This window comes from Crinia signifera, chromosome 11 (assembly GCF_055691185.1).
Source record: "Crinia signifera chromosome 11, ASM5569118v1, whole genome shotgun sequence".
NCBI classification, from domain to species: Eukaryota; Metazoa; Chordata; class Amphibia; order Anura; family Myobatrachidae; genus Crinia; species Crinia signifera.
Window position 1 is genome coordinate 4097441 of NC_139227.1, and position 27995 is coordinate 4125435.

At 42.4% G+C, this 27995-nt stretch overlaps 1 protein-coding gene across 4 annotated transcripts; it reads right to left on the reverse strand.

The window, feature by feature from the left end:
• Positions 1 to 231: 231 nt before the first annotated feature.
• PSKH1 (protein serine kinase H1) lies at positions 232 to 27974 on the reverse strand. Of its 4 annotated transcripts, none has more exons than XM_083164941.1 (3): positions 27772 to 27971; positions 20908 to 21923; positions 232 to 4095 (listed from the first exon to the last, which is right to left on the reverse strand). In XM_083164941.1, exons 2-3 carry the CDS (start codon positions 21841 to 21843, stop codon positions 3778 to 3780), a joined length of 1254 nt encoding a protein of 417 aa, XP_083021067.1. In that variant the 5' UTR covers positions 21844 to 21923; positions 27772 to 27971; the 3' UTR covers positions 232 to 3777. The 4 variants fall into 4 exon arrangements, with proteins under 4 accessions (XP_083021067.1, XP_083021069.1, XP_083021068.1 ...); XM_083164943.1 differs by lacking the exon at positions 27772 to 27971 and adding an exon at positions 27621 to 27752; XM_083164942.1 differs by lacking the exon at positions 27772 to 27971 and adding an exon at positions 23619 to 23864.
• Positions 27975 to 27995: the final 21 nt, after the last annotated feature.

The window sequence follows — 27995 nt, forward strand, 5'->3', positions numbered from 1 at the left end:
TGTGTTCTGACTGTCACTTTCACGAGTGAATGAGGGTGCCAACATGTACATACAGTATGTGTCCTTGTGAATGCATATCAGTAGCTCTTTTATACATCCCATCTTCTATTTTGGGTTTGTTCGTTTGTTTCATCTTGCATGGTGTTAGGCAGATTGATGTGCCATCATTGCTTAAGAATATACTATTAGCTCATCCCAGACGGAAGCACAAAGGACAGTTCAAATAGATCATTAAAGAAGAACCATTACTGAAGTTTAATTGTATAAATGCACAGCTTGGTTTCAAACAACCACAACTTGCCAGTTGTAGTTTACAAAGCAAGTCATCCAGGTTAGAATTAGTAGTCTAATGCACTAGATAGAAAAGATTTAAGCTGGAATGTTTCTGCAATTAAAGTCAACAGAAAAGTATTGCATAGACCCAAAATATTGCATCCATTAAAAAAATATACAGTTCGATAAGAAATATACAGTACATTGCCTCGTGATTGCATATTGTATTCCTATCATATTTTACCAACTGGCTTTTAAGTAAACTTTTTTTTTTATGTTGTAGTTCCAAAACAATGAAATTGGCACTCCGTAAATAAAAACAATTGGAATGCGGTGAAAAGGAATACATATACTTTTAAAAAAAAGAAAATATTTCAGATCATGCTTCATATTATTCAGATTTGTTGTTGACTTGAAAATAAAGATAATTCAAAGTAGATATGTTAAATAAAAACAAAGAGGAATTCATTTTTAGGTTTCCCACTTTCACATTTTACCATGAGCCACACAGTTTAAATGAAAATCAACTTCCAAATATTTTTATTTATTTATTTTTACTTAGTGCTAGATTACCTTTGTCTGTGAACAAATCCCTTTTTTTGTTTTCTTATGGTGACCTTACACGGTACAATATTTATGTGCGTTTTGAACTAGATTGCATCGCATCTCATGCGATCAAATGTGATCCGAAGAGAGTTCAAAAAGCACGGGCTTCACAGACTTTATGTGCTGGGCGATGAGATGCCCGCGGAACGGCACCCTCGCACCATGTAGTCTGTGGGCACAATATAGAGGTGGATAGGAGTCTATCTGCACATCATAATTTTGTGCGTCACATAGAAAACACTTGCATCTACTTCCCCATGGATACTCCTTAGAAAGACAAGTTAGGATCATCCATGGGGACTGAAGCCTAATGCTTGTTGGCAATGCTAATCACCTGTAGTCTTTGTAACTACATTTTCTGAACTCAAAATATTTTATTACTAGAACTTTTTTAAAAGGCATGTTAGTGAATCTATAAGTGCTTTTTTCTATTTATAATATATTGTGCCTATTATGTGGGTTCGACACCAGCTATTGCATCTCGGGAGCCATTCACTGATCAATGATGTTCTGCTGGAAGATCATGGTCTAATATAAATGCAGGATATCCAGCCAAGAAAATCTTACTAGCTTTAGCTCAAACCCCATAGAGTTCTGTGTTATGGAGGGAAATGTATGCAGCCGCAAACGGTACTGAACTGGAAGAACAGCTCAGAGTGCTTTGACCACAGCCCTGTACTTATATATGTGCTTGCCTGTTTGCAACCACAGCTGAAAGAGATATATTCCCAGCATGCCTTGCAACAGTTTTTCCCAGACATGCTGGGATGTGTAGTTACACAACAGCTGGAGAGCCGCAGATTGGTCAGGCCAGACTTAGGATTAGGAGATACAAAAATAGACCATTATTATGGTCTAATTGCAAACAATCAAGAACAATTTGATATAATTTACCTTCTAAATATCTAAATTTGATGTAATTCTTGCATTCAGCACTGTACAACGTTGTATTCACCTGAATGTAATATGTGACTTGGTTTGCATAGTCTGTAAAATATAGCATTTTGGTTAGGAAAATTAGCCAGTATACCCTACATTTGAAATATTTGAATTAATCTCCCCTTCCTAACACATATCCAGGCTGCGAAAGTCCTCACTGAAATATTTTTTGTACTTGTGTATTAGCACGGCGCCCACTACACTTTGCTAAGAGGGCTATTCTGCGTAGTGAAATTGCATCACTTGGCACATTTTCGTGACGTGCGATGTAATGCGATGTGAGGCAATCTCACTAGTTCATTTATTTACTGCACCCTGACCGCCGATCACATGCGATTTTTAGTGCGTTGTGATTTAGCACAACACCCCCAGTGTGCATGTCTATGTGATACAATAGGATTTAGCAAACCCCCACTATCCACGTCACCCCGAAGCGTGGGGAGCGCACTATCCACGTCGGCGAGAAGTTGATTGTATAAAGTGTTGTGAGCACAGGAATGCATGTAAAGTAATCCACTGCGCTCGCCACGCTTCAGGCTCGGTGGCACTTTATAAAATCAACTCCACACCACCATATGGATAGTGGGGGTATAAACAAGTCGGGAGGACGCGTCCGCTCGCCACGCTTCGGGCTGGCGTGGATACTGGGGGTGTTTTAGGAAAACATTCCCACCTGCGACTGACTACGCTATTTACGCTGCCTACGCTGATTCTGACAGCACAGCTACGCTAACCGCATAACGCCGTGCTAATATACAAGTACCATATTAACTAGTGAGATCGCAACGCATGGCACAAAAACGGGACATGCGATGCAATTTCACTACGCCAGCGTACGTATGCTAATTGGGCACCGTGCTAATACACAAGTACCTATTTTTTCTCCACTCACATGTTCGGCTGATGTCCTATAAGGCAGTGGTTCCCAACCCTGGTCCTCAAGTACCCCCAACAATGCACGTTTTCCAGGTCTCCACAGAGAATCACAGGTGACATAATTAGCTCCACCTGTGGATCTTTTAAAATGTGTCTGAATAATGAGTGCACCTGCTGGGTGACCTGGAAAACGTGTACTGTTGGGGGTACTGGAGGACCAGGTTTGGGAACCACTGCTATGGGCTTGGACAATTCCTTAAAATGATAATTTTAATCTAACAAGGGTATTATATAAGTTTTAAATTCATTCTCATGGCAACATGGCAGATCACAGAAAGGACAAAGGTTCAAACTAATACACAACTCAAGTGCTCAGGATGATTTCTAGCTCCCAAAACGGACATCCTGCCAGTTTCTGAAAAGAAAGAACCCACTAAATATGACTGGCTTGCTTGTGACTTGTATATTGTTTTCTGGGTGCTGGATGACATTCCGACTGTCAGTACACTGACATCGGAATCCCAACTAAAATTGTCAGGCAGTCGGGATTCCGACCAAGGAAGAATGGAACTTGTGGCGAGTACAGCTTCTCTGCTCTTGCTCCCCTGTCGGAGTACCGTCGGTCCGGATTCCAATGTTGGTATAATAATCACTGGAATGCCGACTGTCGGCGCAACATATTGTTTTGCTAGCCCTTGATATGACAAGTGCAACGCTTTGTGTTTAAGATTTGGTCTATAGCGAACCTGGCTATTCACATACATTAGTGTAAGTCACATAGGGGTAAGTTTACTAAAGCTTCTAAAAATGAAAAGCAGTGATGTTGCCCATAGCAACCAATCATTTTCTAGGATGCAATAGAGAAATGAGAAAATCGGATTCGTTACTATGGGCAATATCACTTCTTCATTTTTAGAAGCTTTAGTAAATGTATCGGATAGAACTCCCAGCAGTTATTTCACACATGGAAATAAATGGGAGCGACAACAAAATAACGAAAGTTCAGTCTATACTGTTGCAGAGGAGATAAGGCACGGATTATACGCATCATTGAATGTTTCTAAAAAATCTTGTGCAACGTCCTCATCCATAGTAGTGCTGTTGGTAGCGCAAATTGAGTTCACGAAGTTCTCGCTCTCTCACTCGCCGTAACTTTGTGGACTTGGTGGAACGACTTGAGCGAACAGACTGTGCAGACTTTGTGCTCTGGCATCGGGAGGAAGCTCTCTTTAGTAAGTTCTGGGAAATAGATCTGTGCAGATTTTTCATAGATGAAGATGCAGCCATGCTTACTACCCAGGGGTGCTTAAGGGCCTGTGTTGCAGTCATCCTGTCCGATGGCTCCACCATAAGCAGACGGTCAATAAAGTCCTTTGCTAGATTGGAAACACTGGGCCAAGGCTGCAGAATTAAAACGGTAAAACATGTTTTTTAGAAAGTTTAGGAAAACACAAGTCACAGCAGTATATAAAAAAAAAAAAAAGTTACTAGCTCAAAATAGAAATGTGCGAGTTTTGCTTTACCTGGATTTAATCGGTTCTCAAAACTGGGATATTCTTGGCTGTCTACGGTCACATGTTTTGGATAGCCAATAAGATCCCGCTTTGAGAACCGAGTAAATCCGGAGAAAACCGAAACCGCGCATCTCTAGTTCAAAACTACTTCTGCACACTTTTGAACAACTAATCTTGCAATCAGTAAAAGTGTCACATCAAGCTCTTAACCACAACAGAATGCTAAAAAGTTAAACAGAAAACATATTACGGTTTCTGGAAAGACACCATTATACAGCAGCAAAGCTACAAAGTTTTCTCTTGCTCATTGGCTACACGCCAAAAAAGAATTTTGGTACTTACAGATAAATCCTTTTCTACTATTCCACAGGGGACACTGGAACTTCAACACAGTGGGGTATATACTAGTGGATGACTAGAGCCTGGGTCTTTAATATTTATAACTGACTGGCTCCTCCCCAAGTTGAGTCCAAGGAGACCGCAGATAGAAGGTTGGATTATGTGGCATGCCGGTAGCACCTTTGGGAGAAAGGCTGATCTAGTGTTTAGTTCTGCTGGGCATGAAATAAGAGGTAAGGAAAGCATCATAATGCACCTAGCATCAAACCCATTCATGGCGATGTGAAGAACCATCTACCATGTGAGATATTTCAAATCCAGAGTTTACAATAGTTCAAACTTCATGAATTAAAGAAGATTTAAACCAGGCATGTCCAACGTTGGCCCTCCAGATGTTGTGAAACTACACATCCCAGCATGCTTTGCCACAGTTTTGCTATTAGAGAATGCTAAAACTATTGCAAAGCATGCTGGGATGTGTAGTTTCAAAACATCTGGAGGGCCAACGTTGGACATGCCTGATTTAAACCTTTAGATCTCAAGGCTATGTAGGGGGAACAAAGCTGTATCTGCAGAACCCCCTGAAAAAAAAAAGTCTGAAAGTCTGGCATGAAGGTCAAATGAGTTTGAAATAAAATAAAAATAGTCAAGACCTGAACTTTTAATGCCCACTCGCAGACCTGCCTGAAAAAAAAAGGAGACCGGACAGGCCTGTGACGTAGTGAGAATCATCACCTCTCTCACCACATCACAGGTGCTTTCCAAATCCTGTGATAATGTGCCAAAGTAACTGTTTTTTGGGCTCCTAGCATCATAGGAATGATGGCTGTGGGGATCCTGTGGCATCTCAGTAATGAGGTATCAACGGCCATGCTTTCAAATGTAACCGATGTAAGTCAGGATAAGGACCTGTTGAAGAGGAAGCGTCTATTAGTCATGAGCAAGTAGTAGTTGTATGTCTGAGAACCACACACTGCCAAGCCAAGCTGGAGCGAATACATTTTCCAAGGCCAACTAGCGTTAAAGGAGTAAAAGGAGGGAACAAATATACTAGTTAACAAGGCCAAGTAGTCATCAATGCATTCACTGCCTAAAGGATCCTGAGTCCAGGAACCATAGCAGGGTAGTTTGTGATTTACGGAAAGGGATTTGGTGGATGTTCGCACAACCTAATAACTTGATTATGTTCCCTGGTCTATGCAGGGTAAGTAGGCCCCAGAAATTGCTTCTATCAGATAAGGGGGTGCTGTTCCCTACAGCATTGGGGTAAACATTTCGAGACAAGAAGAAAAAAAGAGCTGTCTGGGGGAACGCACTGAAATTTGTTATTAAAATATAACCTTTAATATTCCCTATATCAGAAAATAGGGGGAACAAACATAAACAGCTGAAATTTTAAGGGGTTAAAATGACATACAGTACATACACGAATACATATAGTGTGTGGAAAGAAAGAAATTTTTGTGTGTTTAAAATTTACACAGGTGACTGTCCCAGAGAGATGTCTATTTTATATAGCCCTGAGAAAAAATGAATTTTGCTACTAAGAATATTTCACAATGAGGACTCTGTTGTTGCAACCTGTTGTCGCTATATTTACAGTTTGTAAAATATTACTGTTTCGCCTCTTAACACAGGGCGCAATGGTAGGAGGTTGTTACAGTATTATACACTGGGTTTAGGGCTTAATAGTCCTATTACATAATATGAGATAGCACACTTCAGTGATACAGTGTATCTGGAGTAGGAGAAGGATTATATAGAGGATATATATCCCTACATGGAATGTAAATGTGCCCCATAATAATTGGGATTGCTGGTGCATACTGACCACAAGAGGGCGCCAACAGACTGCACAATTCTATGTAATAGGTCTATTAAGCCCTAAACCCAGTGTATAATACTGTAACAACCTCCTACCATTGCGCCCTGTGTGAAGAGGCGAAACAGTAATATCTTACAAACTGTAAATATAGCGACAACAGGTTGCAACAACAGAGTCCTCATTGTGAAATATCCTTAGTAGCAAAATTCATTATTTCTCAGGGCTATATAAAATAGACATCTCTCTGGGACAGTCACCTGTGTAAATTTTAAACACACAAAAATTTCTTTCTTTCCACACACTATATGTATTCGTGTATGTACTGTATGTCATTTTAACCCCTTAAAATTTTAGCTGTTTATGTTTGTTCCCCCTATTTTCTGATATAGGGAATATTAAAGTAAAAATATTAAAGGTTTATATTTTAATAACAAATTTCAGTGCGTTCCCCCAGATAGCTCTTTTTTCTTCTGGTCTCGAAATAGTTTGTGATTTAGCCTGAATGCCATGAGATCCGAGGTCAGCCCCATCAATGTACGATTTGTGAAAATATCTCTGCGTATAGGGCCCATACGCCGGGATAAACTTCATAGCGACTTAAATAATCCACTTCCCAATTTTCCATTCCAGGAATAAATACTGCGGAAATCACCTCTGCATGTAACTCCACCCAGTGTAGTATGTGGTTGACTTCCCTCATGGAGCCCTAGATCTTTGTTCGTCCTTGCCTGCTTATATATGCCACGGCCGTTGTGTTATCTGATTGTACCCGAATTGGTAGATCCCGCAACAGGTGAACCGCTGCTCGCGTTGTATACCGCTCCGAGTTCCAGGACATTGATTGGTTATTCTGATTCTCTCACAGTCCAACAGCCCTGGAAGTGACTGTTTTGTGTAACTGCTCCTCAACCTCGTAGGCTTGGGTTGGTTGTTATGAGGACCCAGTTTCAAACGCCAAATATTTTACCCTCTAAGAGATGAGAAGTCTGCACCCAGCAGAGTAGGGACATTCTGGTTTGAGGAGAAAGACGCACTAGTGCATGTAGAGATGGGATCCAGTCCATTGGGACAAGTGATCCAGTTAAAAGGTTCAGGAGTATAGGAAGAAACCATTTTTCCCAACTGTCTGATGCGAAGATGAAAGAACTCTTTTGCTAAAGAACTTAACAAACCAACTCCCTGGGTCATCATGATGGCCATTACCTTGGTGAAAACCCTGATATGATCCGCCAATGTAATTATGTCCTCTGTTGGCTGACCAAATTGAAGACCTTCAAGTAAGAGCCCTGCCCAAGTCTTCATGGTTTTATTGACCCAGTAATCCACCAGAGCAGGAAATAGAATAACTCTGGCTACTGTGTAAATTAATATTACCGTGGTCTCTAGTTTTTAATCAGCAGACTCCATAAGGAAGGTGGCACCTCAGACTGTTAAAACCATCTTTTTTGATAATCAGGATACAGTAGTCCACCTGAGGAGGAGTTTCCCATTCTTGTAGTGTTCATTTTAGCACACGCAAAATTTCCTAAATCTTATGTGCAGCCTCCGGGCGGGGGACGCCAGAGCCAGGCAGGGGGAGAGCGGGCAGCGTCAGCGGTGACAGACGCTGGGGAGGGCGATGCTGGAGAGCCGGGCTGGGGACACAGGCAGCAGCGGGCGGGGGTGTACGCCGGTGAACGGAGCTGGCCGGGCGCAGCATGACCGGGGACGGGGAGAACGCTGCAAGAAAAAAAAAAAACATTACAAATGAATTGGAAGCCAGTGATTGGCTGAGAGAGCTCTCTCAGCCAATCAGCAATTGGCTGAGAGAGCTCTCAGCCAATCACTGGCTTCCAATTCATTTGTAATGTTTTTTTTTTCTTTCTTGCAGCGTTCTCCCCGTCCCCGGTCATGCTGCGCCCGGCCAGCTCCGTTCACCGGCGTCCACCCCCGCCCGCTGCTGCCTGTGTCCCCAGCCCGGCTCTCCAGCGCCCCCCCACCGCCCGCTGCCTATTTGACAGCTACAATGCCCGGCTCCCCCCCTGTTGCTCCCCAGTGTCCCTCACCCCGCTCTCCCCCTGCAGCTCCCCGGGAGTTTTATATGATAAATCGCATGGCGATTTATCATATGCACAACTTGGCACATCAAGTGCCTTATCATGATGGAAACCTCCCGGGGAGCTGCCGGGGAAATCGGGTCCGACTTGTCCCTAGGACAAGTCGGGCTAATGTATGGGGGGCCTTAGAGGGTTCCTGTTCCAAATTTAAAACACCCAGTACCTACTTTACTGCGAGTAGGAGAGCTTCCACCCCTTGAGAAGACACCTCAGACTCCAAGGGAGTCAAACCCTTGTCCTCTGGGACCTCTTGGATCTCCCTGTCCTTGACCACCAATGTGGAGCTCTTCCTCTGATTCATATGACTAAAGAACAGAAGGTAACCATAGCTTTTTCTTCTGCAGTTAAGAAGACAGACCTGGTAATTGAGTAGAAGACATTACATGCACTATGCTGGGGTTGTGTCTGAATTAGTAGGGCCCTGAGAAGGGGATGCTGTGGGGTCACAGGATTCATACAACAGTGAAACCTCTGTGCGTGATTGTAAAAAAAAGTACCACTAAATTTACGCAAACAAAGAGCTCTGAGAAGCCTTTGATGTAGTGCCTTCAGCCTCAGACCCCTGTCTACAAAGCCGTTTGTGCGTCCTCCGGAGCAGTAGCCTTGCGACACAGGCCTTCAAAGTGAAAAAAATAAATGTAATGTTATAATAAAAATAAAATTACTGTTTAGAGCAGAAGCTCTACCGGGCACATTTCTAAAACATGTCTATACCCCACTGTGTTGAAGTTGCAGTGTCCCCTGTGGATCAAGAGAAATAGGAAATGCTAAAATACACTTCATGTTTCAAGTAGTTTTTGGAACACTAAAAAAAAGGAGGTACAATATAAACTTCCATTATAAATCCTTATTATTCAAAGGGACTGATTTCACCTATCGATGAAGCAACTGGTTTTGCAGTGGATGGGCATGAAAGTTGGCAAAAGGAATAACTTTGAAAGAAGCAACCATTTTCCCCAGTAATTGCATAGTACTGAGAACAGAGATATGAGCCAGTTGTAACATACTCTTTATTCTTGATTGAGGATCCTGAATCCTTGTCTACGGACAAAACCCCCCGAGACTGGCAGGAGAGTACACTGAAAGGAGACTCAAGATATTTTCTGAAGATTTAACCCCTTCATGACAGAGCCAGTTTGTGCCTTCATGACAGAGCCCTTTTTTTCAAATCTGACATGTCTCACTTAAGTGGGGATAACTTTTTTTTGCTTTTACTTATCCCAGTGATTTTGAGATTGTTTTTTCGTGACACATTGTACTTCAAATTAGTGGTAAATTTGGGTCGATACAGTCTGTGTTTTTTTGTGAAAAATACCAAAATATCGTGAAAAAATGGAAAATTTAGCGATTTGCAAAATGTTAAATTTTCTGCTTGTGAGACAAATAATCTTACCACTCAAAATAGTGAATAACTAACATAGACCATATGTCTACTTTATGTTGACATCATTATTTCAACTTCCTTTTAATTTTTTTGGACACTAGGAGGCTTACAATATGAATAGCAAATTCTCAAATTTTCATGAAAATTTCAAACACTGATTTTTTTAGGGACCAGTTCAGTTCTGATGTGACTTTGAGGGACTTGTATGTGAGACACCCCCATAAATGATGCCATTTCAAAAACTGCACCCCTCACAGTATTCAAAACAGCATTTTGGAAGTTTGTTAACCCTTTAGGTGTTTCACAGGAATTAAAACAAAGTGTAGGTGAAATTTCAAAATTTCTTTTTTTTTGCAGAGTTTCAATTTTAATACATTTTTCTAACGAATACAGTAGATTTTACTAGAGAAATGTGACTAAAAATTGATTCCCCCAATTCTTTTGTTTTCAAAAATATCCTATATGTGGCCCTAGTGTGCACGTTGACCAAACCACAGGCTTCATAATAGAAGGAGCACCTACTTGATTTTGGAGCCTCCTTTTTATGAGATTTTTTTTTAGGCACCATGTAGGTTTCTAGGCACCATAAGTGCTAAAAGTTAGGAACCTCCCCCACAAGTCACCCCATTTTGCAATCTACACCCCTCAGGGAATTCATCTAGGGGTATAGTGTACATTTCAAACCCCCAGGGGTTTCACCAATTTTGGTACAACTGGGATGTGAAAATGGAAAATTACATTTTTTTACACAAACATGCAGTTCTGGCTCAAAATTTTTCATTTTCACAAGGAATGAAGGAGACAAAGCACCCCAAAATCTGTGCCCCAATTTCTCCCGAGTACGGCAATGCCTCACATGTGACCAAAAAATACCAGTTGGGTGCATGGCAGGACTTAGAAGGGAAGGAGTGATTTTTGGATTTTGCAGCAAAGATTTTGGTGGAATGAATGGTGGGTGCTATGTTGCATTAGCAAGACTCCCAAAGCACCAATACAGTGGAACCCCCCCACAAGTCACCCCATTTTGCAAAGTACACCCCTCAGGGAATTCATCTAGGGGTATAGTGTACATTTCAAACCCCCAGGGGTTTCACCAATTTTGGTACAACTGGGATGTGAAAATGGAAAATTACATTTTTTTACACAAACATGCAGTTCTGGCTCAAAATTTTTCATTTTCACAAGGAATGAAGGAGACAAAGCACCCCAAAATCTGTGCCCCAATTTCTCCCGAGTACGGCAATGCCTCACATGTGACCAAAAAATACCAGTTGGGTGCATGGCAGGACTTAGAAGGGAAGGAGTGATTTTTGGATTTTGCAGCAAAGATTTTGGTGGAATGAATGGTGGGTGCTATGTTGCATTAGCAAGACTCCCAAAGCACCAATACAGTGGAACCCCCCCACAAGTCACCCCATTTTGCAAAGTACACCCCTCAGGGAATTCATCTAGGGGTATAGTGTACATTTCAAACCCCCAGGGGTTTCACCAATTTTGGTACAACTGGGATGTGAAAATGGAAAATTACATTTTTTTACACAAACATGCAGTTCTGGCTCAAAATTTTTCATTTTCACAAGGAATGAAGGAGACAAAGCACCCCAAAATCTGTGCCCCAATTTCTCCCGAGTACGGCAATGCCTCACATGTGACCAAAAAATACCAGTTGGGTGCATGGCAGGACTTAGAAGGGAAGGAGTGATTTTTGGATTTTGCAGCAAAGATTTTGGTGGAATGAATGGTGGGTGCTATGTTGCATTAGCAAGACTCCCAAAGCACCAATACAGTGGAACCCCCCCACAAGTCACCCCATTTTGCAAAGTACACCCCTCAGGGAATTCATCTAGGGGTATAGTGTACATTTCAAACCCCCAGGGGTTTCACCAATTTTGGTACAACTGGGATGTGAAAATGGAAAATTACATTTTTTTACACAAACATGCAGTTCTGGCTCAAAATTTTTCATTTTCACAAGGAATGAAGGAGACAAAGCACCCCAAAATCTGTGCCCCAATTTCTCCCGAGTACGGCAATGCCTCACATGTGACCAAAAAATACCAGTTGGGTGCATGGCAGGACTCAGAAGGGAAGGAGTGATTTTTGGATTTTGCAGCAAAGATTTTGGTGGAATGAATGGTGGGTGCTATGTTGCATTAGCAAGACTCCCAAAGCACCAATACAGTGGAACCCCCCCACAAGTCACCCCATTTTGCAAAGTACACCCCTCAGGGAATTCATCTAGGGGTATAGTGTACATTTCAAACCCCCAGGGGTTTCACCAATTTTGGTACAACTGGGATGTGAAAATGGAAAATTAAATTTTTTTACACAAACATGCAGTTCTGGCTCAAAATTTTTCATTTTCACAAGGAATGAAGGAGACAAAGCACCCCAAAATCTGTGCCCCAATTTCTCCCGAGTACGGCAATGCCTCACATGTGACCAAAAAATACCAGTTGGGTGCATGGCAGGACTTAGAAGGGAAGGAGTGATTTTTGGATTTTGCAGCAAAGATTTTGGTGGAATGAATGGTGGGTGCTATGTTGCATTAGCAAGACTCCCACAGCACCAATACAGTGGAACCCCCCCACAAGTCACCCCATTTTGCAAAGTACACCCCTCAGGGAATTCATCTAGGGGTATAGTGTACATTTCAAACCCCCAGGGGTTTCATCAATTTTGGTACAACTGGGCAGTGAAAATGAAAAAAATACATTTTTTTACACAAAAATGTACTTCTGGCTCAAAATTTTTCATTTTCACAAGGAATGAAGGAGACAAAGCACCCCAAAATCTGTGCCCCCATTTCTCCAGAGTACGGCAATGCCTCACATGTGACCAAAAAATACCAGTTGGGTGCATGGCAGGACTCAGAAGGGAAGGAGTGATTTTTGGTTTTTGCAGCTCAGATTCTGGTGGAATGAATGGTGGGTGCTATGTGGCATTAGCAAGACCCCCGAAGCACGGTGAAATGATGAACCTAATAATCCATAGATGTGTGGTATATTTTGAAACACTCCTTTATACATAGGCCGGGTTTGTCGGGGCAAGTTTCACAGTGGAAAATAGTTTCCTTTCTTATTCCCTTTTTATAGCAAACTTTGCACCTTTTTTGTGTCCTGCCCTTTCTTGCAGTGGAGGGGATTTCGTTGGGAAAATGCTGCCCTGGTACAATACGGGGGCCAGTACTAGAAGTACTGGGGCCCTCTGCCTGCTGATTCCCAAATGTTAGGCTCTTTATGACTTCCTCTTGAAAGTGCATAAATGTCCCCCTCTGGCCGGTAGAACGGAATAGCACGTAAGCGTTATACAGTGCCATCTGGATGATATACACGGCCAGCTTCTTGTACCAGATATTTGTTTTCCGCAGGGCACTGTACGGCTTCAGTACCTGATCTGAAAGATCCACTCCACCCATGTACTTATTGTAATCTAGGATACAATTTGGTTTTGAGGTGTGGGTACTGGTACCTCGTACAGGGATGGAGGTGGTACTGTCTCCATGAATTGTTGTCAGTATAAGGACATCCCTCTTGTCCTTATATTTGACCAACAACATATTTTCGGTGCATATTCCCCTGCTTTCACCCCTTCTCATTACTTGGGCAATGTGCGTTTTGGGGAGGCCTCTTTGGTTCTTGCGCACAGTACCGCAAGCTGCTGTACCTCTTGAACCAAGGGCCTTAAACAGGGGGATGCTGGTGTAAAAGTTATCCACATAGAGGTGATAACCCTTATCCAGGAAGGGGTGCATTAAATCCCAGACAATTTTTCCACTAACACCTACGAGGGAGGGGGGGCATTCTGGTGGTTCAATTCTTGAATCCTTCCCTTCATATACCCTAAACTTGTGGGTGTACCCTGTGGTGCTTTCACACAGCTTATACATTTTTATCCCATACCTTGCCCTCTTACTGGGAAGGTACTGGCGGAATTTAACCCTTCCTTTAAAATGTATAAGGGACTCGTCGATACTAATACATTTATCAGGGATGTATAGCTCTGCAAATTTGGCACTGAAATGATCAATGACCGGCCTGACTTTGAATAGCCTGTCAAAGGTGGGATCATCTCTGGGTGGGCACTGTGCATTATCGGTGTAATGTATAAATTTATGGATTGCCTCAAAACGAGCCCGGGGCATGGCCATACGGTGAAATGGGGTGCTGTACAGAACATCTGTACTCCAATATTGCCTAATTTGTGGCTTTTTTACTATGCCCATATGTAACACCAGACCCCAAAACGTCATCATCTCTACTGCATCTACAGGGGTCCACCTAGCAAATGATGACGTGGGGTTTTGAGCAATAAACTGCTGGGCATATAAATTAGTTTGGTCCACCATTAAATTTATAAAATCATCAGAGAAAAATAATTTAAAAATGTCAATTTCTCTGAGACCTGTTGAATCAAATTGGATTCCTGGGATGGCCAAAAACTCAGGAACCTGGGGCTCAAAATTGTCTGGTGGTGGGTCCATACGAGATCAATTATTGGGGGGGGGGGGGTCTCAGCTGCTCTACGGGGGCGTCTTTGAGGGGGTCCCTCATCATCAGAGGAGGAAGAGGAGCTTAAGACAAATCCTTCAAATTCCCCGCTTGCCTCACTGGCTGTGTCAGAGTCAGAGGCAAGCATGGCATATGCCTCCTCCACCGAATACATTCTCCTGGATGACTGGGACGACATTTGGGATGACATTTGGGATGCCATTTATATTTTTGTGTTACTGGTAGTGAAATGTTTCAACACGTGTATAGTGTAGGGGGGGGTACAAACTTTATTTCAACCCGGGGGGTATGTAGTGTGTATGTATGTAGTGCAAAAAAAAAAAATACAAAAATAAAAAAATTGAAGGGTTCAAAAAAAAAAAAATGGAAGGGGTTAAAAAAAAAAAAATGGAAGGGGTTAAAAAAAAAATGGAAGGGGTTAAAAAAAAAAAAATGGAAGGGGTTAAAAAAAAAAAAGGTCCTGCGCCAAAAATTGAGCACAGATGTTGGTCAGTAACGTCCGTCACTGAACAGCGCTCAAAGGCAACAGGAATTTGATTAAAAAAAAAAATAAAATAGATCAACCCTGTGCCGAAAAAGCTGATCAGTGATGTACGTCACTGATCAGCGCACAGTGGCCACAGGACACACACAAAATCACAGTGTGTGTAAAAAAAAAAATGTAAAAAAGACCCCACAGCACTCACAAAAAATAAAAAAAGGTGATCAGTGATGCGACACTGATTACCAGTGAGGGGCAGCAGGTGCACAACCTTTGGTGGTACTGACAGGTATATATAAAAAAAAAACCTCTGCACCCCTAAAAAGTTGCTGATCACCTCAGATATAGTGATCAGCACAAAAGGCGGGGGCAGCAGACACAAAATTTAGCACTCTCTATCACTCTCTGTCACTATCTCTCTCTATCTCTCTATCTCTCACTATCTATCACTCTATGACACTGCAGCAGCAGCACTGACAGGTATATCTATATATAAAAAAAAACCTGCGCCCCCAAAAAGTTGCTGATCAGTTAATTTATACTGATCAGCACAAAAGGGGGGGCAGCAGTCAGTTATAAAAAAAATATATAGCACAATCTGTCACTATCTCTCTATCTCTCTCTCTCTCTATCTCTCTCTATCTATCTATAGCTCTATCACACTGCAGCAGCACAAAATATAGCACTAGGCCTCTCTATCTCTCTCTATCTCTCTCTATCTCTTTCAGTTATATAAAAAATATATAGCACAATCTGTCACTATCTCTCTCTCTATCTCTCTCTCTATATCTCTCTCTATCTCTCTCTATCTCTCTATCTATAGCTCTATCACACTGCAGCAGCACAAAATATAGCACTAGGCCTCTCTATCTCTCTCTATCTCTCTCTATCTCTCTCTCTCTAACTCTCTCTCTATCTAATAAATCGCAGCAGCACAAGATGTCACAGGATGTCACAAGATGTCACAAGCATAAGCAATCTCAATGATCAGGTAAGTATTTTGGATGGGTTCTGGTCAGTATAGGCGGCAGCTGGGCACGGTGACCGCACTGCACGCTATTCCAGACCGGAATGGCGTCTGCAGTGCAGTCACCGTTAGTTTAAACCCCCCTCCATGGCTGTGATTGGTCCGTCGGTCCGACGAACCAATCACGGCCTTTGGGGGCGGGAGGGGTGAGGTGGGGTGACACCAGTGTCACCCTTACACCCCGCGGTGATTGGTGCTGTACTATACAGCACCAATCACCTCCGATCCCGTGTCACCGGCGAACGTTATTCGCCGGTGACACAGAAAACGCTGTGAATGGCTGTTCACAATGAACAGCCAATCACAGCGATCGCCGACGGGGGGGCGGCATCGCCGCCCCCCCTGGGCATGCACGGACATGTCTGCTGTCAGGGACAGCAGACATCGTCCCTCTGTCACTGCGTCTCTAGACGCAGTGACAGTTTTAAGCCATGACGTATATATACGTCAACGGTCGGGAAGTACTTCCCGGCCATGACGTATATATACGTCAAATGTCGTGAAGGGGTTAAATTTAATTTTGAAAAACTGATGATCCAGATGAATTTATGGAGCATATCTATGGTAATTTTAAGATGTAGTTTCAACAGGGCTATTGTCCACATAGGTCAACACATTGACCCCGTGCCTTCAGAGCAGTGAAATCACGTGTGCTATAAACCTTTGTGGAAACTCTAGGAGTGGTGGACAAACTGAATGACAGAGCCTAGAACTGAAAATGTTGGTGCTGCACTGCAAACTGCAATGTTGATAACCCTTCCATACAGGAATGTGAAATTAGGCATCCTTGATATCTATGGAGGCTAAAAATTCTCCTTCCTCAATGGAACAAAATGACTGTCCTTACTGGCTCCATTTAAAATTTCCCAAATGGAGGTAAAAATTTAAACACTTGATGTTTAGAATGGTCAAAAATGACTCTTCTGGTTTGTTCGCTAAGAAAAGAACAGCAGTAAAAAAAACCCACCCTTACTGTAGTATCTGAACCAAAATCAACTGTATAAGAGAGTCATCCTTCTGTAACCATCCCCTGGAAGAGAAGTGGAGGAAAAATTTTTTGGAACTGGATCCTCAAGATCTGGCATGTAAGCTCTGGTTACCAGTCCACTTAGAAAAAGAACTGGGCTGTATTGCTTCAGAGGTCGTATCCCAGTCATGCAGATTGTCCTGTTGCATTGGTAGAAGATAGTAACTTAGTAGCTTAAGCTGGGTACACATATATACAATTGTCAGGCTGTTCTTCCGTTTTGGGTCGGACAGCCGTTCAATTGTATAGGTGTGTACGCTGTCCCGTACGAGCGATAAATGGCAAAAAACTGTCTTGTCCATCCATACTCGGTCGGTCGACGGTTCTTTGCTGTTTAATTTTCATCCGACAGGACGGCCTCATATCGGAACAAAAGTGCAGTGTGTACGCAAGTTCGATCGATATGCTGGCCGTTCTTGCGTATATAGTGCCAAAGCTGGAACGCCCATGTGGGCGTTCCATAGCTACATGATCTCTCCTACAGATATAGTTACTATAATAAGTACATTGCATTCAGAACGCACACTTCAATAAATCATGTGTGGAGGTGACAGGGTTAATGTAGATCACGGAGCCGCGGCTCGCTGCTCATGATATATAAGAGCAGGCTGTCACAACAGAAAGGAATTTGAGAAGCACAAGCAGACAGGCAATAGCCCTTAAAAGGGCTAATTGATATCAAGGCACAGTTGCTAACATTTCAATATGCATTAGATAATTTGACACACACGGAGTGCCAAACTGCTATAAAGCCGGGTATGCGACTAGTCAGTTTGCGGCTTTATAGCAGTTTGGCAGGATGACTACTGCAAACTAATTAACAAACTAACTAGTCGCATACCCGGCTTTATAGCAGTTTGGCAGGATGACTACCGCAAACTGACTAGTCGCATACCCGGCTTTATAGAAGTTTGGTGCTCCGTGTGTGTCACATTATGTAATGCATATTGAAATATGAGCAACTGTGCCTTGTATTATCCTTAGCCATTTTAAGAGCTATTGTCTGTCTGCTTGTGCCTCTCAAATTTAACTGCGGGACCAGACCGGCATTTCTATACAGAAGTTTAGTAGACGCGTACCCCGTCACTTTTGTTTCGGTTCTGTACTCACGCCTCTTTGTTTTGGTATGCCCTTAACCCAGCCCATTATGATAATTTTGTTCATATATATCGTGTCAAAAGCCCAAATCGAGAGAGTGTGTACGGTGGTACAATCTTTTTCTTGCGACTGCTTGGACGGGAGTACATCGGACATCGCAAGTAAAATCGTACAGGTGTGTATGCACGTGATCGGCTGTTGTTTGTGGACGGTCCGACGGGAGTACAGTCGGCCAAACGGTTAAAAGAGACATGGATTGTATATATGTATAACCAGCTTTAGGCTGAAAGAAGTCTTCTGTCCATCAAGTTCTACTTTTTTTTTGACCCGTTAGAAGGTGCAGGCTGGGACCCTCACACCCCCTGAAGGCACCTCTATGAGGAGACCTGAAATATTCCTCTGCCTTAGGACCAAAAGGCACAAATCCTAGGAGGTCTCAGTTTAGGTGTTGATACAGGTAGGAAAGGACTTTTACCTCCCGTGACATGGGAAATAATCTTTTTTCTGGACTGAACAGAGAAGCTTCTTCAAAAAAACAGTAATGGTTCTAAAGCATGTTTGGACTCCATGTCTGCCTTCAATGTTTTCAGCCAAAGGAATAACTGTATTTCTAACCAGCCTAGCAATAGAAGTGTCCACAATATGTGCTATCTCCCAAAGTTTGGGCTTATATTCTGATAAAGGATAAAGATTATTAAACTTTTTAGAATAGGATCTTTAGAATCAGGTTTTAAAAAGGCTTAAATTTAAGTTTTCACCAAATAGAAGAATTCTGGGAAAACTGATATCTATTTCATCTTCCGTTTAAAGAAAACACTGAAATAGTCACTGGAATAGCAAAGTCTCCTAAATTACATCTACCTGATTAGAAACTGTTAAACAGGCATGGTAATCCTCCTCACAGTTCGAGGAGTAATCCAATTATAATCTAGTTCCCCATTCATGTCTGGAAGAGGCAGCTGAAGCATCATACCCAGGAAACTCTAAAAAGGAGGATTGATATGAGCATCTTTTAGTGGCTGCTGCTATTACTCTATTTAGGGACATCGGAATTTCAGTGAGACATTGTCCAATATCCTGAGCCCATCTAGGTTCTACCGAAGGGGCTAAAAAAACGAGGATATTGTATGCAGGGTAATATATAATTTGCTGACAGTGACAATATTTCTATGGCTTTAGCCATATACCTCCTTGCCTAATCAGCCATCTCCGACTGTTCACCTGAACTTATGGTTAAGGGCTCCTGTGAATATAGTGTGCTGGACCTGTACAGACTTTGGACAACTTTTTATCACAATTAGTGCAAGTATAAAAAGTTACGTTTTTGGTACCCTTGGTATTAGAGAGGAAGATACTTCTAACCAGTGCAGATAACTACCTAAAGTCGCTATGGAAAAGTGTAGCAAGGTTTGTATCCAGATGTATCAAGCTTCAAAAAGTGATTAAGTGGAGAGTGATAAACAACCAGCTCCTACCTGTCATTTTTCAAACCCTGCCTGTAACATGTCAGTTTGGAGCGGATTGGCTGGTTGTTTATCACTCTCCGTTGTATCACTTTTTGAAGCTTAATACGTGTTTTTTATTTGTTCCGTAAAAACAGCCCAAAAAAGTGAAGAGGCGAAGACTCTTAATCAACTCTTAAATGCAAACATATACCACAGACTCTTTGAAGCCTACATTCACCCAAGGCAAAGAACACACAATATAATTTACAACCTAAATCCAGGATAACAAGAAAGCTTGAATCACAATCCTAAAAAAACCCTAGTGTAACTGCTTATCTGTTATTAAGGACAGCCGTCCCCCAGTTTTCAGCACCATCAGCCTTTTACATCCCCAAACAGTGTTTGGGGCAAGTGCCACACCCATTTCAATGCCTCCAGGTGCATCAGAAACACCCCTCCCTGTGTGTAATGATGCCCCCAGTGTCAGCCTGTCATGGGACATGGCTAATGAGTCCCGCCTTAAAAAGCACATCAGCATGCGACATGTGTGACTCTACATAGCCTGTTTCAGGTCAGGCTATGGCGTCAGCTGGGTGGAGCCGGGTGTGCTGTAGAGGCTGAGCTTGGACCAGATGAGATCAGGTTGGATCAGCTTATTATTTAAAACAACCCTGGACAATATCGCCTAGTGTGTACACTGCTTGTCATTAACAATGCGCACTCCCATGCATCATTAACGCCCTTCTCCCTAGTCTAGACATACTGGATGAGGGAGGTCCGCGTTAATGACGACCATGCTGCAGCGGAAGCACGTCAGCCCCTCCCCTCGGAGCTGGCATCGGCAAGTGTGTATGGGGCTTAAAAGGTCTATTCTATATTTTCTATTGGCTACTAAATATGCAATTTAAGGCTATGGGGGTAGTCAATACACTCGGTACATTGAATACCAACTGCTGATGTACTGTCAGATTAGATGAAAAATAGCCGGTATTCAATCCAGATTGACTACCCCCCTATAGGTCAAGAAGGTTATTACTTATACCTGCGATTATAATGTTGTTTATTTAATTGAGGCCTACTCCCAGGAGATCATACATTTAGTTTTTTCTTTGTATGAACTTTTTGGACAGTTCTTATATTATTTTAATTCATATTGGTCTTTATTATACTCCTGGTCTTAAAACTCCTTTCTAAAGACCATGTCTGCATTATTTTGTCAGGCCCAGCAAGTGTCACCAGTCCTATCTAGATGCTAGTTACATAAGCAGGCTGCCTCTACACAACAGACACGCATGGTACCATAATAAACCGGGGAGCCAGCAAACATCCCAGATCAGATCTACTTCACTTCAAGTTACATTGTAATGCATTTTTCTGTACATAGCAATAGTATTTTAATTTTAGGAGTTTTGTAAGGTTTTTTTTTTTAAGTTTAACTTTATTTTAGCAGCAAAATAACCACTTACCTCCCCAGAGTAACTGTATTTTCCCTTTAAAATTTGTCGGTACAGACGTGTTCGGTTATCATCTTCAAATGGCATAGTCCCACTCAGAAGAATATAAGATATGACACCCAGTGCCCACATGTCTACAGAGTTTGTATAAGGCTTCCTTATGAGAATTTCAGGTGCAATATACTCTGGAGTTCCACAAGTGGTCTTCATCAAACAGTCATCCCCTTTTTTTCTAGCACTTGCAAGTCCAAAGTCTGTAATCATAATTTTGGAGTCTGTTCCTGGGTGGTAATACAGGAGATTCTCAGGCTTTAAGTCTCTGTGTGTGATCCCAAGAGTGTGCAAATACTTTACCCCTTCCAAAACCATCTGTAACACATGAGTGGCATCTCTTTCCGTGAAGGAGCCTTTAGCAATTATTCGGTCAAAAAGTTCTCCACCAGTTGCTAACTCCATCACCATATACACCCTCTCCTGTGTTTCAAATACTTCGATCAGCTGGATGATATTGGTATGCCGGACTCGCCTCAGAACACTAAGTTCTGACTCGCATACCTCCCGCCCCTCTCTGTATTTAGTTTCAATCATTTTAATAGCATACGGCTGCTTGGAAGCCTTGTGCTCCACTCTTACAACACGGCTGAAGCTTCCTCTACCAATAAGAGCCTTAATGTCATATTTTGCAGTCACTCGTGGGTCAAATTTAGCTCTATACTTCGCTACTTTATGTCTGCGAGGATCGGCAGTTTCTGTGTGACCGTGTGGGTAACCGTTAGAGTAAGGGGGAGTTGGGGAAGCTCCTTTAGTGTCAGTCTGCCCATGGTCTGTAATAAAGTGCTTATACTGGTCATTTTTTAAGGTTAGATAAGGTTCCACTTTTTTTACCAGGTCCAATTGGATGTTCTTTGGAGGCTCTGGGAGAACTTTGCTTGTCCCACAGCCCATCATGGGAAACACTCAGTCTTCCATGTGGCATCGTGTTTGCAATAATTAATAAAAATGAGCTGTCTGTACTTCTTTAACTGGAGCTGGAAAACAACATAAGGAAACTCAGTGTACGCTTCAACAGTAATGTAACAATACTTTTACAGTAATCAGTAGTGGGTAATCAGGAGTGTGTGTAAAGTTAAAATATCAAGATTGAGCATAGTTGGGGAAGCATTACTCTATTCCGATCTGAATATTGCCGTCAAACTACTCAGAATATTTGTAATTATTACAACTCACAATTTCTTATATAAAATCTATGAAATATAAAAGTCCTCAACCGAGTGTTATACAGAGAGGTAGGGAAGGTCTCTTTCATACGGATGAAGCTATTTTTATATTCATTTTGTTAAGGTTTCTTAATCTAAAAATATAGGTACACGCAGTTCAAGGTATTAGTATACTAATAAAGGCTATGATAATTCAGGACTGTTTATAATTACATGATAACAATTGCATTTATGTGGACATACACCAAATAAATGAAAACATATATGTCAATAGTATTATACCGCTTTCACATCACATTTGCTGGGACGGACCCAGGATCTACATCCCGGCTCTTTCACATTAAACCCGGGTCACCCATTATACAGAAGGTGACCCGGATTTCACCCTTCTTATAAGCCGGTCGGTCACAACAACCCGGATCTTAAGGTGCCCACACACTAGAAAGATCTGAGATCTTAAGAGGTGCGCATAAATTAGGCTTGAAAACTTTTTTTCTGTCCTGGACCATAGATTTCAGGCAAGTGCTCATCTTCACCAAATATTTCTCTTAAGATCCCATGTGCGTATGGATCTTTCATGCATCATGTAAGATCAAAAGATTTAGCAAAAGATCCCCGACAGATATTGGTCTAGTGTGTGGGGACCTTTAGGTGCAGTGTGAAGGGGGTATTACTTACAAGTGTGCCTTTTCCAGCTTAATTTCTCTTTATATTGGAATTATACAACTGTAGTAGCTTGAATGTTGTAAAGTATCATTCAGCAAGGAATTTCAGCAACAATCAGTTAAGCATTCAAAGCAACAATTTATCAGATAAGCAATTACACCAGTGGTTCCCAATCTTTGCTGAATCACGGCTCCCTACAGGATCAGAATTTTTTTCATGGCACCCTTTAGATTGTGTTTATAGGTCATTCTAAAGTGGAGTTATGTAATGAGCAGCAGAATTTGCTTCTGTGTGTCCACAAATTTTATGAAGGAAAGCCACAAGAATTATTACATTGACCATAAATAATTCTAAGAGGTCCTGGAACACCAACCCAAGACACCCCCAGAGTGCCACAGGACATAGTTTGGAACTACTGATTTACACATTGGTCTGCTATGTTCTATAAATAAGCTAGTAGGAAAAAAGGAAAGGAGCATGTGTCTGATAGGCGATTAAGTGCCGCTGACTAATTAGTGCCAGTATATTAATTTACAGTCTATTTGATCATAAAAATTTGTATTAATGTATAAAATCACACAAATTGGTCAGTAAACTAACCAGCAGACAGCGACACCTCAGGCAGGGAAGAGGAACTGCATGGGTTTTCAAATATGGCGGGTGCTAGAATGAACAGTTAAACCAGCAAATGGTGGATGAGAGGGTCATCGGAACACACGGTGAGAATATAAATATAAAGTCCCTCTGTTGCGGATGTTAGAGTGGCACACATCCTTATATCAAAAAGACATTGCAGGGTGTGTTACTGCAATTCATCAGTGAGGATGGAAAAAGTCTTACTTGGGCACCGGGGAGTAGTCGTTTGAAGGAGAACATTGAAGGCTGGGCTATGTCCTGTGGTGCATACAGCATACCACTGCCTTTGGAGACACATTTCATCGTATGCGGACTTGTTCACTTCCATTTCCTCAATGTCAGTGCCCAGGAGTCACTTCCTGGGTCAGTATATCACACTGCTGATTGTGGGGGACATTATGCTGCACAATTAGCCCTTTATTCTTCTTCAGGTTAGCCGACGGCTGTATAGGGTGTGACATTTATTTGATATGTATCTAAGAAAGCTGTTCATGCTTGTTCACTCTTGGAATGGCGAAAAAACAACCTTGACATTCCGGAAGAATACTTAAGGACACCCATGCCTATATGATTTTGCCTGTCTAAAGTATTGTCTTAAGAAAGGCTCCATAAACCCTCTACACCTATCCTGGGGCAATCTTTCCGATGGGAATCAGTTGCCCATCACCTAAGCCACAATGATCTCATGGCTACAATTCCAGAGGTGATAGATTTAGGTGATAAAATCTAGAACATACAAAGAAGCCTCACAAATATAATCCACTGCCATCTGAATGGATCAAAGACTTCTACAAATCTGTTCCTAGGCGTCTTTTCCCATAAGTCTCCTTGCAGTGAAACATCCTGTAATCTTAGAGCCCTAGATACAGATGCCGCAGCCATTCCAGATTTAATTGCCAAAGTTGGAAATATGCATTCTCTTAAAAGCACTCTCCATTTCTTCCTCCATGGAATCTCTAAGGACAGCGCCATCCTCTAAGATATATGTATAACTGACTGTTAGGATAATGTACTTTAAGAGATCATAATTTAGGTCAATTGAATAGAATCGACGTTATTGGCCATTTATGCTTGCGCACACTAGGAATTTTTTGTGGATTACAGTGCAGCATCAAACAGGGGTAAGGGGGGGGGGGGGGAGAGAGGCAGTAAACATACAGTATCTCAAAGGTTTTGATTCCAAGAACAATAGTTTAGTGGTAGTGTGTTGAGCAATGTGCTCATCTCACAATGGGATACGGTCATTGGGTCTACAGAAAGTTGGTCAACACCGTTAGGTCGATATGGGTCTAGGTCGACATGGGACTAGGTCAACAGCTACATGGGGTTTTTCACCGTTTTTTGTGCCGACAGGTGGTATTTCATGCCCTACCATCCACTAGGGCGTGGTGGGAGAATAAAATAGTGTGCCAAGCGCAGCGTGGGGATGCGGTGCATTGGAAACTGTGTCCATGTCGACTTTCAAGTAAAAAAAAAAAAAAAGTGAAAAATCCCATGTCGACCTTTGGATTGTTCTAGTCTGCCATATCACCTAAGATAAGTCAGGAGATATCTGCTTAACTCTTTGTGTAATATTTTGGTGTCTTTTTGCATTGTTGCATTCCAGCCATTTTATTGCTTTACAGTAGCAGCTTGTGTATTGTTACACCTATAAGACCTGGCGGGACCAGGGTGGGGTGGAACTAATCTACCCCCACGAACGTGGCTGTTCTAGGTGAAGCCTTAGTTCGCAGGAGGCTAACAGGACAGCCGGGTGCCCGCGCACCCCCTGCCTAACACGCTCTCCAAAAAATATGCATCCTCGCCAGAAAAAAAGGAGAGCAGAGAGCATGGAATACTGCTATAAATCATTGACTAAAGTTAGACTGTAATGTTATCTGAAATACAATAACTAAATCTTAACAAAGAGAAAAAAAGTGACATTTCATATAGTCAAATTTTAAGAAAGTGACAAGCTGGGTAGACACCTAAAGATTTATCTGTCTAATCTGTTTGGTGGAAACAAAAATCTGATAATGTATGGGAAACAGACAATGGTCATTCAGGCAAAATGGTTAAATTAGTTTTAACAAATTTATAACAAATGTTTTTGCCTGATAACCTATATTTGGGAGTAAATGGTTGATTGTCATTTGCTTTCACACATCATCAGATGTAGTGTTCATTCTAGCACCCGCTATCTTTGAAAACCCATGCATTTCCTCTTCCCTGCCTGGGTTGTTGCTGCCTGCTGTAGCGCTTCTAGCACAGTGTGGTCTGTATATCAGCACTGATATTCAAACCAGACCTGTGCTAGAAGAAGCACAGCAGACAGCGACACCCCAGGCAGGGAAGAGGAACTGCATGGGTTTTCAAAGATAGCGGCTGCTAGAATGAACACTATTATATTGTGAGCTCCACTGGGGCAGGGACTGATGTGTATGTTCAAATATTCTCTGTAAAGCGCTGCGGAATATGTGTGCGTTATATAAGAAACTGTTAATAAATAAATCTCTCTGCACATCATCCCCAACTGCAGTCCACCAAAGTTTCACTCATTTGCGCGTTTTTTTGCTGTGCTAACACAGGTGAATCAGGCCTGTTCCCTTTCACACTGCGCCATGGGTACAGTCTTCTTGCTAGAACATCTCCAAACACCTGGGATCCAACTCTTCAAATACTGTGAATGGGGCCCTAGTCAGATAGTTCAGACTGCCCATTAACCCAGGTCACTCCCTTGACCCAGGTTTTAATAGAAACCAAAACTCAGGGGAAATCAGATCTCTTGGCTTCTGCCTGAAAGTGGTATTAATAGCTTAATAATAACCATGTATAAACCCAGTGTCATTATTATTATAGGTACTTGTTTCCTAGCACAGCGCCTACCATTTTAATCTTATTACATCGTTTTGATCGCATCGCATGCGATCAAAACGGTGATTTAATTGTACATGCACCCTGATAGGTGATTAGTATGTTATATGCACCCCCATTGTTAACACCACCGCCACTATTAACCGGGCTGTGGAGTCGGTAGATAAATGGTCCGACTCCAACGCCTCGTACGGCTGCCCCCGACTCCTCTGTATTAATATGCAAATGTATTTGATACATTCCTTGAAGGAAAGAAAGGCAACATACATATTATTACTTCAGAAACTAGAGGCTGGGAAGCCAACAGTCTACTGTATTGAACAGTTTAAGCAAAGGACAAACACAATGTTTGTACGCTGGTTTGCTTGCTCGTCACCGTTCAATTCACGGACACAAGGAATAATTTCTTTACCGAATCGTTACTGGCGACGAAAAATGGTGCCTGAACATCAATATGAACCAGCGTAAGGAATGGCTTAGCCAAGGTAAACAAACGACCCCGCGCATGAAACAAGATCTTCATCCGCGTAAAAAGATGTTGTGCGTATGGTGGGAGAGCTCGGTTGAATGAATTTTTCGAGGTATTGAAAACCTTATTGAACGTTGGAAATAAGTTGTAAACTACAAGGGAGAATACATTTATAAGTATTGGTGCTCCGAATTGTGCGTTGCGTGCCATATAGTGAAGCACATGAAAAGCATGCTTTTTCACGGTCACTTAACGTGTTCGTTACGTGAGGCACTGCATGCATTGGTCTTTATTCTTACAGTAGAGAAGTCATTCATTTTTAATTGTCGGAGTCGGTGCATTGTTTGCCGACTCCGACCCCAGGTACTCGAAATTTGCTCCGACTCCAACTCCACAGCCCTGTATTAACGCCAAACTCGAACTTTTCATTCCCCCACTATCCAGTTGATTTTATATAGTGTGGCGGACGCGTACCGCCGCCGCTCGCCACGCTTCGGGTTGGCGTTAATAGTGGTGCTGGCATTAACAATGGGGGTGCATATAACATTCTAATAACCCATTAGGGTGCGTGTACAATTAAATCATCATTTTGATGGCATCGCATGTCATTTTAATGGCATGCGATGCGATTTTAAAATTGTTCGGTGCAGCTCTTAGGACCCGAAAATCGGGTCCCATCGCATACCACTAATTAAGGCATGCGATAGGCGCCGTGCTAGGAAACAAATACCTTATTATACCACTTGTGTGGTGGGGATAGAGTATTTCTGAGAGGCGGGGTGTACCAGTACACTGACAGCAGTATACAAAGCTAAACACGGAATTCCACATATAACACCCGACACATATCTAGCAGCACTACACCAGTCATTAATATAACGTACAGCGCCGGACATCCTCCATCTAGCGGTGTCAGGGCACTATGGGGACCAGAGAATAAACACTGCGCATTCCTGAGCACAGCGCCGGGTACACCACTGTCACCAGCCAGCGCACATATGCGGCGGAAGGAGGAGGCGCACGTACGGTCCTCACCTGCACACCCGTCCCTCAGCCGACACGTCAGCCCGCAGGCAGCGCTTCCCGGGCGGACCAGAGACCTGACAACAAGTCCCCGCTGGTCGCACAGCTTCGTCCTGAACTTCACAAACCGGAAGTCGGCTGACGTGAAGTTTTCTCCCACGGACCTGAATGGAGTCATGGCAACAGCACCATAGAGTTTCTGGCGGGGAAAGAGAGGCCGACGAGTGTACAGACAG